This window comes from Myxocyprinus asiaticus, chromosome 17 (assembly GCF_019703515.2).
Source record: "Myxocyprinus asiaticus isolate MX2 ecotype Aquarium Trade chromosome 17, UBuf_Myxa_2, whole genome shotgun sequence".
NCBI classification, from domain to species: Eukaryota; Metazoa; Chordata; class Actinopteri; order Cypriniformes; family Catostomidae; genus Myxocyprinus; species Myxocyprinus asiaticus.
The window spans coordinates 25288761-25303607 of NC_059360.1; the positions used below are offsets into that span (position 1 = coordinate 25288761).

General features: G+C 38.8%; 1 protein-coding gene across 1 annotated transcript in view; it reads left to right on the forward strand.

Moving 5' to 3' along the window:
* ush2a (Usher syndrome 2A (autosomal recessive, mild)) overlaps positions 1-14847 on the forward strand; it is a 344744-nt gene that overhangs the window by 207295 nt on the left and 122602 nt on the right. The window contains exon 40 of the mRNA XM_051723371.1: positions 11298-11926. Within this exon, the coding sequence (XP_051579331.1) occupies positions 11298-11926 (629 nt within the window). The remainder of the gene's footprint in view (positions 1-11297; positions 11927-14847) is intronic.

A 14847-nucleotide genomic window follows, 5' to 3' on the forward strand; every position in this document is an offset into this window, starting at 1 on the left:
GAGGCAAGAACCGGCTTGACAACTTAAATAATAATTTAATGCAACTAAACAACTAAAACACACAACCAAAAACACACAGTACAGCTGTCTGCAATTCTCTCTCTCTCGAACTGTCGCTCTATTTATGCCGCTCTCCCCGTGCTCACTGAAATTAGAGACAGGTGTTAGACATAATTTAGCTCAGGTGTAAGCGCCCTTACCGCTTTCTCTCTCTGGAGAGATGCTTGACCACGCCCCCGCTGCCACAAGTTCATACAAAAAATCTGCCATCATTTACCCACCATCTTCATGACTCCAAACTTGAATGACTTTGTTTCTTCCATACAACACAAAAGGAGATGTTAGGGAGAGTGTTAGTTTCAGTCACCATTCACTTTCATTGTATGGAAAAAAGATCGGACTGAGGCTAATATTCTACCTAACATCTTCTTTGTGTCCCACAGGGAAAACGAAAGTCATATGGGGCTGGAATAACATGGGGGTGAGCAAATGATGACAGAGTTTAAATTTTTGGGTTAACTATGCCTTTAATTACCACCCCTATGCATGAACATTAAAAATTGTGAGTAGCAATGTAAGTAGAACATTCATAGCTGTGCAGTTCACCTTGAACTAATAAGAAACTAACTTGTGCTTTCAAATCATAATCCAGAACAATAGTGTATCCCTCATCAAATATTAGTCCGACACAAAAATAAATATTTCAAAGCTTTTCAAGAACACTAATGATCAGTTCCTGGGATTTCCTTATTCTTTCAATCTGTTATTTTATGTTTGACATTCATTTTAAGGCATATTTTTACTAACAAGGACCTCTACAATGCTAAAAATAATCCTCTCTTTCCTTCACATTCCCATGTCTCCCCCTCCTTGCCTTGTCACTTGATTGTGTTATTATTATGCTAACCAAATCCTTATAAATGTAATTTAAGGCTTGGCGGCCTGCGCTCTTGTTTTCCCTTCTGCTGTAGCGATTTATAGTGGCCCAGGAAAGGCCTCTCTAAGTATTTCAAATGTCCTGAGATTACAGCTGTTGCCGATGCCTGATTGAGGCCGACTGCTGTTATTGCACTGTGTTCTTGCTTGTACCCTGAGAGCAGTAAAGCGTCAATAAAATCAAAAGCACCTGCATCTTAAATGAAATTTCAATTGAAAAACTTAACAGCCCTTCAAATTGCGGAATTTAACGCAGACCAGTAAAGCTTAAATAACACTTTGCCTCTGCAGAACGAAAGGCTGAGCAGAAGAAGGCAGGTCAGGGATGCAGTAAGGAGGGGCAGTTCACGTTCAAGGTGACTTGATTGTCTCATGTGGTAAAATTATTTACAATTAAGGAATTTCTCCTGAGAGCCACATTGGATTTGCTGGTGAGCACCTACACTGGTGTTTTGCGGTGCTGGCCGTGAGCTTTTTCTGTATTCATGGACGCTCCTGAACCTTTGTGGTAATTGAATCAGTTAGAGTGCTGAGTGGAGCAAGCATAAAAACCTGTTAACCCAAAGGTCAGATCTGTGCATTGTTTATTTATCAGGAGGGAGAGGGAGCGAAGTCGGCAGGGCCCTTGCACAGACACAGTAAAAAATTACCCCCAAAAATAACAGCCAGTAGATGAATGGAGAAATGTGGGCCGGAATCATAAGCAGTGGCTGACAGGTGACGTGAACCACTGAATGTGTGATTTCCTGTAAAGTGAAAATGGATTACTTGCAGTCACTGGGGGCTTGAGTTAGGATTGACTAATACAAGTTAAGCTAAATCGACAGCATTTGTGGCATAATGTTGATTACCACAAAAGTTATTTCGACTCGTTCCTACTTTTCTAAAAAAAAAAAAAAAAAAAAGCAAAAATGTATGTTACAGTGAGGCCCTTACAATGGAAATGAATGGGGCCAATTTTTGGAGGGTTTAAACACAGAAATGTGAAGCTTATAATTTTATAAAAGCACTTGCATTAATTCTTCTGTTAAAACTTGTGTATTTTCTGAGCTGTAACGTTGTTTAAATTGTAATTTTTACTGTCATTTTAGCATTTTAGGGTTTGTTGACATTACATCGTCATGGTAACGAAGTTGTAAAATTGGCTATCCACTTTCCGTGATTGGCTATCACGCCTGTGATGCTTTGCACGAAATGTGGGTGGTACTTCTGCTAAGAAATAAACACAGTTGTTGTTGCATCGTACGTTCATAAATGTTTTCGTTGTGGTGTTGATCATTCATTCATACTTCTAGATGTGTGAGCACAGTCTGACAGAGCTTAATAAGGACAATATACAGACAATATACCATTTCATCTTTAATAGAGGTTTGGAAGGACGATTTAAAGAAGTGGCCTCAGGATGTATGTAGAGCCACGAACCGCACGTTATTCCTGATCTCTGTAAGGACATCGTAATGTGTTCTAGCCATAAAGATTTCAGCAAAACATAATACAATACTCACGAAGACCTTGTTTATAGCTGGTACTTTTGTTCAGTGATTCAAAATAAAATGACTCACTTTTTGACTCAAATCTCTACATGTCTTAGTTTATTGACTTATCGCACATTACATGTTGGTCTTGTACGTCTGCTTCTCAAACCATTTGTAACATTTGCTGTAACACAGTGCCATCTACTGAATTCTTGAAAAACAACAGGTATTGTAATTAATGCACATCATCACAGTATTAAGATGTATCGGTGTACCAATCACATGTATAGGTGATCCAATCACATGTGGTTAGACGAGACGCATTGCTGTTGGTCATACAAATGCATCTCCTGTGAGCACTTGTGATCGGTTTTTGAGGGGAGGGTTTCATGGTGGCATATATCGTCACTACATCATAAATTAATAAACCAGAAATATTTCGCAAAAGACAAAGAAGCATGGAAAAATGGCGCACCAGGTACAGTTGAATTTCATCTACTGTAAGGTCACACGAAGACATGCTGGAGAAGATTCGTAAAGATCTCGTACATGTATATGTAAGCTCTTTTTCCAATCGGACAGTTATTTCCTTTTAAAGCCATTTGTCACCAGAGTCATGAACAGTTTCAACTCTTGATTTAGCACGGCAGTTGATTGACAGATAAGGAGTGGCGCTTCGCTGCATCCCAGCTGCATTTTTGACTACCTCCATATGTGTTTTTTTTATTTGATCACAAAAAGTTTTACCCCCCACTTGTCATCGGATCATCCGAATCACATCTTAATACCAGCTGTAAACGGGGTCTAAATGGCCGCTCCCTACATTAGCGAATGCTACAGAACGACTTCCGGCGGAAGTTCATCCCACCTCCGTTTCCCCAGTAAGACACCCAGGAATAAGGTGGATAGGCCTTTATCACAGTCCGTGTGTCATCACATCCGGCTCCGAATAGTAGCGTAACCAAACATCCGCCCATCGATCTGTCTATGGATGATCGCAGTTTTTCTGAATAAATTTAACCAACTTGGATGTACTTGGCAGTAAACATCAGACGTTTAATTGTTTCTTTGGATTAACACAGCACTTCACCATATGTGTTATCTACCACTTTAATGTGTAATAGTATCTGAGTGAGGCGATTATCAGCACAAAGTTTTCCCAGTTCATGAGGAGCAGCGTGTGCTGTTCAGCTCACTCCCAGAGGATTATTGTGCTCAACTCAAGTCCAAAGAGACAGCGTTTTAATGTCATTGTTTTCACTATTGTAACATGCTCATCTCCCATTTGTAAATATAATACAGTTGTAGACTGAGACATTTTCATCTTTATATTTTATTTACATTGCATTCGGTTGTGACTCGCGAGTGGGTGTACTCAAACCACAAGGATATAACTCCACGTTTACAATGATTAAACCAGTTATTTTCTGTAATCGGACTCTGGGATGGAAATGTTTCTTAATTTGAAATTTTTTTAAATGGATCTTATGTCATAAATAGAGATTATAATAAGTAAGTACATTAAAGCAATGTGATCATTATCATTGCAAATAATCTATATAATCTTTACTCGGAATATAATTTTTATTTTATTTTATTTTTGACATACTGTATACCCCTGTCTTGTTCTATTGTTCTTTAATGTGTAAATGTACTCTTGTTTGTACTATATTCTTGCATTCATCTAAAAAAACAAAACATACTTATACTCTGAGGTGTTCCCTGCTCACATGCATCCTGTATAAAATAATAAAACAACATGACACCCTTTTTCTTTACTTCATCCTCAGTAATGATTGTACGGTGAGGTAGGTCTGTTTAGATTAAGTATTTGAGATAAATTGTACATAAAATAGTCCGTAATAATTCCACGCTGTGGGCACTGTCATTGAAACAGACTGCAGCGGAAGTTGCTTTATGCTACTTAGCGAAGCTTCTGCTCTGCGAACGCGGAAGTGTGATAAAGGCCTATAATTGTACACAGAAAGGGTTTGTAAGTGATTTTATCATATTAAAATCATGTTTACACACATCTCCTTAATGTCTGGTGGTTATACTTTTGAAAAGTGAGTATTTTAACGTTAACAAATTGGCCCCCATTCACTTCCATTGTAAGTGCCTCACTGGAACCTCGATCTTTGCTTTTTTTAAAGAAATGGAGGATCGAGTCTAAATAAATTTTTGTGGTAATCAGCTTTATGCCACAAATTCTTTTGATTAAGCTTAACTTGTATTGAACCCGGAACATTCCTTTAAACCACCTTATTTTACATCATTTAGTAATCTGAGTTATTACGATTTATATATTAATTCATCATGTTACATTTACAACCACAATTTGGCATACATTCAAAACCTTACTACATGGTATTAATAGTAACAATGATGTAAAAATGTACAAACAACAAGTCCAAAGGGATTCATATGTGATTTTTATTTATTTATAATTTTTTTTTACATCATACTGTAGGTGAGTTTTTCAAGTGGGAAGTAGCGTGGCTGCCTGAGATTTCTATGTTTTAAAAGAAAGTACTTAAAAAGTTGGCCAGTGACTTTATACAGTTTATTTCAATGCAAGATAGCATTGCTAAAAATTTGTTGGTGGCCGCTGAGCTTTGGGAGGGAAATTGTACATGTTGCTGGTTAAGTCTCCTCTATGCATAGTGAGTCAGTTGGGATGTGATGGTGATGGGAGGTGGAAAGTGGGCCATCTGTGGGGAGACATCAGCAGCCCAGCACGGCAGAGAGTGAGCCAGTCACCTTGATCCACATGCCCTTGCCGGCACGCCATTACCGCACTACCATGGGATGTAAATGGAGGAGGAAAACATTACCTTCAAATGAGCTTTCATATGGCCCAAATATCAATCAGACATCCCAGGCTCCAGCACAGACAGCACACGCTTTAAATGCAACAAAACAACTTCACTTCAGTTACCACATTTCATACATTCTGATTCTAACTGCTCTCATTTTACCAAATGTTTAAAGGGATAGTTCATAGTCATCATTTACACAAAACTAGATTTGCATTTCCTCAAGGTGTTTGCGAGGCAATATAATATAATTTTTAAGCTTTGGTTCTGCATAAATGAAATACTGTACAATGTAATGAGGACAATACATGGTTAAATATATGCAAAAAAGACAAGACCATTCACAATTCAGTATGCAAATAGATGTAAGAAAGTTATCTAATCATAATTCAGCATACAATACATATATTTTGATTGCGTAATTGATGTCTGTTAAATTTTTTTAAACATTCTGTAACCACAAGTTAGGAGGAGATTTTCAAACTTTAATCTTAAATTTCTTATGTAAAAAAGTGTACAAAAAAACAAAAATAGATAGCACACCTAGGGCTAAAATATCTACTAAACAAATATCTAGGGCAGGGGTCGGCAACCGTTTTGACATGGAGTGCCATTTTTTATTTTACTGGTCAATGGCTGTGCCGACCCCCCCCCCCTTTATATATCTAGCATAATAGTGAGTGAAGATTTTGTGCAAAACTCGATGATAATGATATAATCATGATCCCGCATGTGAATTTTAACAGAGCATCTTAAATGCTTTAATGAAAGAAAACCAGTGGGTTTGTGGGTTTATGATTTCTCTTTTAATCTTTTAATGTCATTTTGAGTGTGACCATGGTTTAAGGAGGGTGTACCTGTATGCTGGGTTGGAAATCTCAAGGGTTAATAGTAGTGTTTTCCTTATTACATCACATGTTGTTCTGAAACAAAAAAGAAACAAATGAAACATGGAATGTAGGCTGTCATCTAAGCAGCCTGACCGAAGCAAAGCGGGCACGTGATTAACCGAAAGTGAAGCGCTGCCAGTTCATGATGCATGAATTGCTTGCATACACTGCATGAGTCTGTTGGGTATACTGTAGTCTCGTCACATTTTAACTTTTTGTTTTGCCTCCCATTCAGCTCATGAAAACACGCTTCGTGATCATGAGGAAGAATTCCATCAAGATGTATATTGGAATGCAACTTCATATAAATAAAACATTCTACTCCTCTCTCGCCGTTGCTTGCGTGGCAGTGCTGGCACGCATGCCATAGGTTGCCGACCCCTGATCTAGGGCTGCAAATATCTACAAAACAAAGTTTGAATGCAGTCTAAGTGGTTTGGCCTGAATTAATTGCAAAAATAATTAATTGCCCAACCAGAATAGTTGAGGAATATCAATACAGTGCTGCATTGCAAGCACTCTAAAATCATGTGGTGTGTAGGATCCTGTACACAGCAATTAATATTGTTTTATTTTATTAAAATGATTCTTCAAAACTTCATAAAGTAAATTTATTTGCATATGATGATATATTTGCATATGAAAAAATATATTTTTTACATTATTTAATGTAAATGTTCAGCATTATTCTTTGCTATATTACCCTGGTATTATTATTATTAAAGTGATGTAATTATTATTAAAACATGAAAAACAGGGACACTGCCTCCTTAAAAGGAAAACAGAATACAGTGCATCCGGAAAGTATTCACAGCGCTTCACTTTTTCCACATTTTGTTATGTTACAGCCTTATTCCAAAATGGGTTAAAATCATTATTTTCTTCAAAATCCTACAAACAATACCCCATAATGACAATGTGAAAGAAGTTTGTTTGAAATCTTTGCAAATGTATTAAAAAAAATAAAAATAAAAACACACCACACACATGTATATATAAGTATTCACAGCCTTTGCTCAATACTTTGTTGAAGCACCTTTGGCACCAGTTACAGCCTCAAGTCTTTTTGAGTATGATGCTGCAAGCTTGGCACACCTATTTTTGGGCAGTTTCTCCCATTCTTCTTTGCAGGACCTCTCAAGCTCCATCAGGTTGGATGGGGAGCGTCGGTGCACAGCCATTTTCAGATCTCTCCGGAGATGTTCAGTCGGTTAAAGTCTGGGCTCTGGCTGGGCCACTCAAGGACATTCACAGAGTTGTCCCGTAGCCACTCCTTTGTTACCTTGGCTGTGTGCTGAGGGTCATTGTCGTGTTGGAAGATGAACCTTCGCCCCAGTCTGAGGTCCAGAGCGCTCTGGTGCAGGTTTTCATCAAGTACATCTCTGTACATTGCTGCATTCATCTTTCCCTCGATCCTGACTAGTCTCCCAATTCCTGCCGCTGAAAAACATCCCCACAACATGATGCTGCCACCACCATGCTTCACTGTAGGGATGGTATTGGCCAGGTTATGAGCGGTGCCTGGTTTCCTCCAGACATGATGCTTGCCATTCAGGCCAAAGAGTTCAATCTTTGTTTCTCATGGTCTGAGAGTCCTTCAGGTGCCTTTTGGCAAACTCCAGGCGGGCTGTCATGTGCCTTTTACTGAGGAGTGGCTTCCGTCTGGCCACTCTACAATACAGGCCTGATTGGTGGAGTGCTGCAGAGATGGTTGTTCTTCTGGAAGGTTCTCCTCTCTCCACAGAGAAACGCTGACCATCGGGTTCTTGGTAACCTCCCTGACTAAGGCCCTTCTCCTCCGATCGCTCAGTTGGCTGGGCGGCCATCTCTAGGAAGAGTCCTGGTGGTTCCAAACTTCTTCCATTTACGGATGATGGAGGCCACTGTGCTCATTGGGACCTTCAATTTTTCTGTACCCTTCCCCAGATCTGTGTCTCGATACAATCCTGTCTCGGAGGTCTACAGACAATTCCTTGGACTTCATGGCTTGGTTTGTGCTCTGACATGCACTGTTAATTGTGGGACCTTATATAGACAGGTGTGTGCCTTTCCAAATCATGTCCAATCAACTGAATTTACCACAGGTGGACTCCAATCAAGTTGTAGAAACATCTCAAGGATGATCAGTGGAAACAGGATGCACCTGAGCTCAATTTTGAGTGTCATGGCAAAGGCTGTGAATACTTATGTAGATGTGATTTATTTTTTTTATTTTTTTTATAAATTTGCAAAGATTTCAAACAAACTTCTTTCACGTTGTCATTATGGGGTATTGTTTGTAGAATTTTGAGGAAAATAATGAATTGAATCCATTTTGGAATAAGGCTGTAACATAACAAAATGTGGAAAAAGTGAAGCGCTGTGAATACTTTCCGGATGCACTTTATGTTCAAATTTCTCATTAAGCAAATACATTTAGAACAGATGCACTGAATTATGTCTTGGTTCACAAAATCTGAGAGGATTCAAAAATACTGCAAAATGTAATTCTGCCATGTAATGCAGTTAGCGTGTAGACTAACTGGCACCATTTTACTTCTGACTGCAGTAGGTAGATTGCAGGCTATCTTCATCATCATCATTATGCCTCCAGTGTCTTTCCTCTGCTCGCTCATGATCCACAGTCCAACATCACCAGCTAACTGGGTGATTCAATGTTAACTTTTAAGGAGGATTTTAATGACAAAAAATAAAAAGATTCCAAAAAAAATAAAAAAATATTCAAGTTTTAAAGAATAGATCAAAATATATTTAAACCTTTTAGTGTCTCTTTAATGACTTATTTCTACTTTCTGTGAGTTTTGAAATGTTACATTTTTACCTAACCCAGACTCAAAATCAGTATCAAAATCAGATAAATTATCCATTGCACTTTTTTCCTAAGAACTTTGATTTGGTATTTGTGTAAACATTTTTACACACATATTTTTTTTTTGTTTTTTTTGTTTTTTTACACATAATTTAAAAAATATATATATATTTTTCATAATAAAAATAGAAATGCTGTCCCTATTGCTTTTGTCATTGCATTACAAAAGCATTTCAGATAATAACTTTAGAATTTCAACTGATGTTATGTTGGAAATGAGAAGTGAAGTGACTGAAGTTTTGACAGTAGGCGTCCTGTGTACAGGAGAATGTGTACGGGCCATTTGCCGAGGGTAGTGGTCGTTTTTCCACTTCAATACCGAACATGTACCTTTCTGTTGTACAGTCGATGCACAATTCATGTCACAGTACTAGCAGCTATTCCTGCTCCCGCGAAACAATCGACAGACGCTCGGATGGTGAAAGCTACCATGGAACACTAATTTTAGCAAACCTAGCTAACTTGATTTTCATGTGGATCTTACCTTCAAATGTTTCTTTAAATTATCAATTTTGTGGAAATTTCCATGAAAATAATACATTTTCTCCAGTGGCCATTGAAATGAAACAGCCCTTTTAATGGTTTGACCTCATTTGCCTCGAGCACAGTGGTGATGTGAGACAGGTTTTATTTGCCCATGTGACAGTAAATGGAGCTCCTGACTCAAAACCAGAAGCGATGTCGAGTGCGCATCTGATAATTTCTGTACCATTCTAAAGCAAGCAGCCGTCTATATCATTTTATGTCAGGAGGATCTTTTGTTTCTGTTTTTACAGATAAAACCATTTAATCCTGATAGTAATCCCAATTTTTACCAAATGTAACTGTAATCTGATTATGTTTGGTTTTTGTGTACCTGTAACAAATTACAGTTACAGTTACAAGTATTCCGTTACTCCCCAAGCCTGGATGTATAATTATTAAAATGACCTGAGCTGTCCAAGCCTTAAGATCCATGAAGGATTTCTTGATGTTAGTGCTGCCATAGCAGCTGTTGTTGCAACCACTCAGAGGAAATGACCATCCTGCAAATTTAAGTGGTTTTCTCCAATTCACTGCAGGCTCTTCAGAGGCTTGTCTCACATATAGCTGATATGCCTTAGCCGTATAACCCCTTCGAATAAATCCATAAATATAATTTCATATTTGCTTCAAAAACGCAGCCACTGACTCTGTCCACTTTGGCAAATGAGCTGATTTGCACATTGCCTGCTCTACATTTTAATCCAGAGAATCAGGCTGCTCCAATCAGGCACTGTCCTTGTGCTGTCAGTGACAATACTGTGCTGTCAGAGAAGAGCTGCATCTTTCTAGATCATAAGATCATCCATACTCATCAGTGCTTCAGTTCAAATACTTTATACCCAAAAAGGAATCAAAGTGCAATCTGAAAGGGATAGTTCACCCAAAAATGAAAATTCTCTCATCATTTACTCGCCCTAATGCCATCCCAGATGTGTATGATTTTCTTTCTTCTGCTGAACATAATGACGATTTTCAAAGAATATCTCAGCTCTGTAGGTCCATACAATGCAAGTGAATGGTGACCAGAAATTTGAAGCTCAAAAAAGCACATAAACACAGCATAGAAGTAATCCATATGACTCCAGTGGTTAAATTCATGTCTTCAGAAGTGATATGATAGGTGTGGGTGAGAAACAGATAAATATTTAAGTCCTAAATGCTCTACATGTTTGTAATAAATATCCACTTTCACTTTTACATTCCTCTTTTGTTTTTGGCGATTCACATTCTTTGTGCCACTTACTGGGCAGAGAGGAGAAATGATAGTTGTCTGCACATTTAACCGAACTAGGAAAGTAATACTGTATGTAAAGCATTTTAACATAGTTTTTATTTATTTATTTAATTAATTTTTTTTCATGTTAAAACAAAGCAAATAAAGCAGACTGATCACACTGTGAATTTGGCAACTGTAGGTAGGAAGTTTTGCTGCTGAAATTGGTCTGTGCTAACAGACTATCAAACAACTGCCAGTGGAGTAAAAAAAATTTTTTTTTTATTATTATTTATTTATTTTTTTTATGCAAAATATGAATCACTTACCATTGAATATGTGAACCCATGACTCTTAGGTGGCACGAGTAAGGTGCTGTCAGTAGATTCCTGTATGAACATGTTGGATAAAGAATATTTGTGAAATATTAAGTTGTGTATTAGTAAATTATTAAAAATTGAGGGGCACAATCTGTTATTGGATTCACACTGCAGGTTGCCAGCAAACTAGTTATTTCATAAAACATGTTATTCTTTCCATACACTCAAAGATGTTATTGTCCTTTCCCTGCAGGCCCTGGATCAGTTGACCCACCTGTACTCTCAGACATCCAGGCCAGAAGTGTGTCTGTCTCCTGGTCTCTTCCATCCCAACCCAATGGCATCATCACCCATTATAACATCTACCAAAACAACCAGCTAAGTACCAGTGTGCCAGGGAACAGCACCAGCCACACCCTTTTCCAGCTAGCACCATACCAGCAGTATACCATACAGGTGGAAGCCTGTACAGCAGCTGGCTGCACTCTGTCTGCTGAGTCCCACACCATCCGTACCCGCCCGGCCCCACCAGAAGGTGTCCCAGCCCCGCAACTTTACTCCGACACACCCACCTCAGTGCTCTTGAGCTGGGCACCACCGCTTCGTGCCAATGGGGAGCTGGAGGGCTACTCCGTGGAGAGGAGGGTCATTGGCACACAACAGATCTCCACTGTGGCCACTGTGTTGCCCAATCAGACTCTCACTTTCTTGGACAGCTCAGCCTCGCTCAGCCCCTGGAGTACTTATGAGTACCGTGTTGTGGTGAACACACATCTGGGTGGATCCAATAGTAGTGAGTGGGAGAAAGTCACCACCAGACCTTCACGACCTGCAGGCCTGCAGCCACCCTATGTACTGGTGTTGGGACCAGAGTCAGTGCAGGTATTTTACAGTGTAGATTTGATTTACACAAGTGATTCATAGCAGAGTAAGTATTCAGATTAGTATTCAGTACCAGCTGAATCATGTGATGTGGTATTTTAAAGGGATACTCACTCAATGTTAGCCTTAGTCACCATTCTATTTAACTGCCTTGTTTTTCATACAGTGAAAGTAAATGATGACTGAGGCTAACATTCTGTCTAATATCTCCTTTTGTGTTTACAAAAGATTAAAAAGCCATATAGGTTCGGACAAACATAGGGTGAGGAAATGATGACAGAATTTCTGGGTGAACTATCCCTTTAAACATCTATAATCTGTATGTTTTGTGTATGAGTGTGTGTGTGAAGTGACCCTCAATCCTGTCCCCACCCTCCTGTCTGCAGTGCCTTTACCACCTATTCACCAGTGAGGTGCAAATGAGGTCTTTGCTGTGATTGTTAGTGAGAAACTGCTGTATTTCTTTCCACGAATACCACACCTAGAGGAGGGCACAGCTTCCATCATTATTTCAATGACACCCTCATGGTATCGGACCATTGATACTAATGGTTTCCAGGTCATTCCATTGCTGTTTCTTGAGGAACAGCCAATTAAGACTGTCAGTTTACTGTGGGAACTCCTCATGAATGTGCCCTTGGAGCCTTGCAAAAAAAAAAACAAACAAAAAAAAACACTATTAATATTAATCAGTATTTTTGTCTTGTTTTCCAGTTAAAAAAAAAAAAATCGAAATAAAGTAAAAATGTAGGGTTTCCGCGGGTCTTAAAAAGGTCTTAAAAAGTCTTAATTCACCCTTCTGCAAATTAAGGCCTTAAAAAGGTCTTAAATCAGAGCAACAAATCTTAAATTCATAATGTCATGGCATTACATTTTGTATGAGGGATAGTTTTCTCATTGTGTTTAAGTAGGGTGACCAGACATCCCGTTTTTAAGAGGTGTCCCAGTGTACCGACAATTCTCTAAACAATTTAATTATGTCCCGGTTTCAGCTGGTAGGCTCACTGATTTTTTTCTAATTACATTTAATGTACTCATTTACCTTCTTGCTGTTGTCTTTGGTATCGTTTGCAGAGAACAGCAGCAATTTTGTTGCGTCGCATGTTGATTTGACGATACTTTCATTCTAGTCTTTCAGCAGATCCACCGAAATGAACCTGGTTATAATGGCATAGATGTCATGTGCTTGGCTTGCGCTCTTTGTCATCCAGTCAGACAGCGCAAGGAGAAATGCACCAATAAAAATGAGTTTTCAACAACAAGCTGAAAGAAGCCGATCCATTTCTTCGTGCAACATGCTAATATGTAAGAGTATTTTACTGTCACTGTTAATGTTCATTTCCTTCGAGCACAGAGGTAACAATGTCACATTCAGACAGCTACACTGCACTATTTTACATAGTACAAGCACTTATATGTTGAGATGTGGGGGTTGTATTTTGAATTTTAGGTTACAGTGTTGTGAATTGTGTGTTAAAATGTATACCTGACATGACAAGTCATTTCATAATTACAGAACACATGCAATATGACATCATATGGATAGAATAGAGTACATGGACTTTGTACATTAAAAAAAGCTAAAATGTGGTTAAATCGTGAAAAACAATCTAAAATAAAATATACATTTTCACAAACTATATAGCCTATACAGTTAATTGCAGAAGTTTCCACACCCCTTTCAGATTGTTTACAAATAGCCTATAATTAGGGTAACCAGATTCCTGCTTGTGGAAAACCGGACAGTCCCCTCCCAGCGCAGATCAATGCAAATCGGATTTTACATACGAAAAGCATTGCCTTCATGACTGTTACACTGAGTCGAGATTTCTCGAGTGTCCATGCTGCGTTCATTAATGAGAACACATGCTCCACAGATGCAGATGTCCCAGGCAGGCAGAAAACAAACTCCACGACTTTGGCTAAGACTCAGAAGTTGATGGTCTTGCTCTCCAGCTCACGAAAAACATCTGTCCATCTCTCAGACATGGCCATCTTGTTCATGTTCCACTCAGTGATGCGACGAGTGACCATGTTTTTTGCGCAAGCCCACTCATCAAAGAGCGTGGTTTCGTCAATCAAACTTAGAGCGGTGATTATGGAGTAGAAGTGTTCGAGACTGCTCTGAATGTCTTTCAACTCTGGGATGTCTCTCAGTAGGGCCCACTCAAATTTTTCTGTGTTCTCCAATGAGCAGCTCCAGTTTTGGAGGTAATCCACCAGTTTTATTATACCTGAATAAAAGTTTCTCACTGCACAAAATAAATCATCCGCTAGCGTGTCACCAGCTTCAACCAGGGCATCCAACTGTTTTTAATGTCAGAGGGTATGAATGATTCCTCCAGCCTGGCCTGCAAGACTTTTCTTAGGTCATGATTGTGCAAAGCTATGGCCGTGCACAACAGAATAATCAAAAAGCAAAAAGTCCTTCACTTGCATGCACCTTGTCAGATTTGGAACTTTGCTTCACAAACAAATAGCTGACACTTGGTGTGGCACACTTACTTTTAGCAGCATCCACATGCTTTTTTGTATGAACATGCTGCGTGATGTCAGTGTGGCCTCCATGGGCGATGGAAAAGCGAGCTCCACAAATCTCACACGTCACTTTACTAGGCTCTGTCTGTGACTCTTTTTTTTTTAGAAATTTAAACTCTTTTTGAAGATCCTGATTAAATGTACATTCACGCTTCCTTGACATTTTTCCAGCCACAATTTCATCTGTGTGCTCTTTCAAACTGACTCTTAAATCAGTTCATTAACTGGATGTCTATTGATAAGAGATTGTGATTGGATCGTTTAATCCAATCATGTACTTCAAAAAACATGGTGTGATTTTATTGGTTTTACAAGCCGTATCCTTGGCTACCTTTGATTAGAATACTCACATGACTGAGAAAGCCGCATAGGCGATAGAGAAA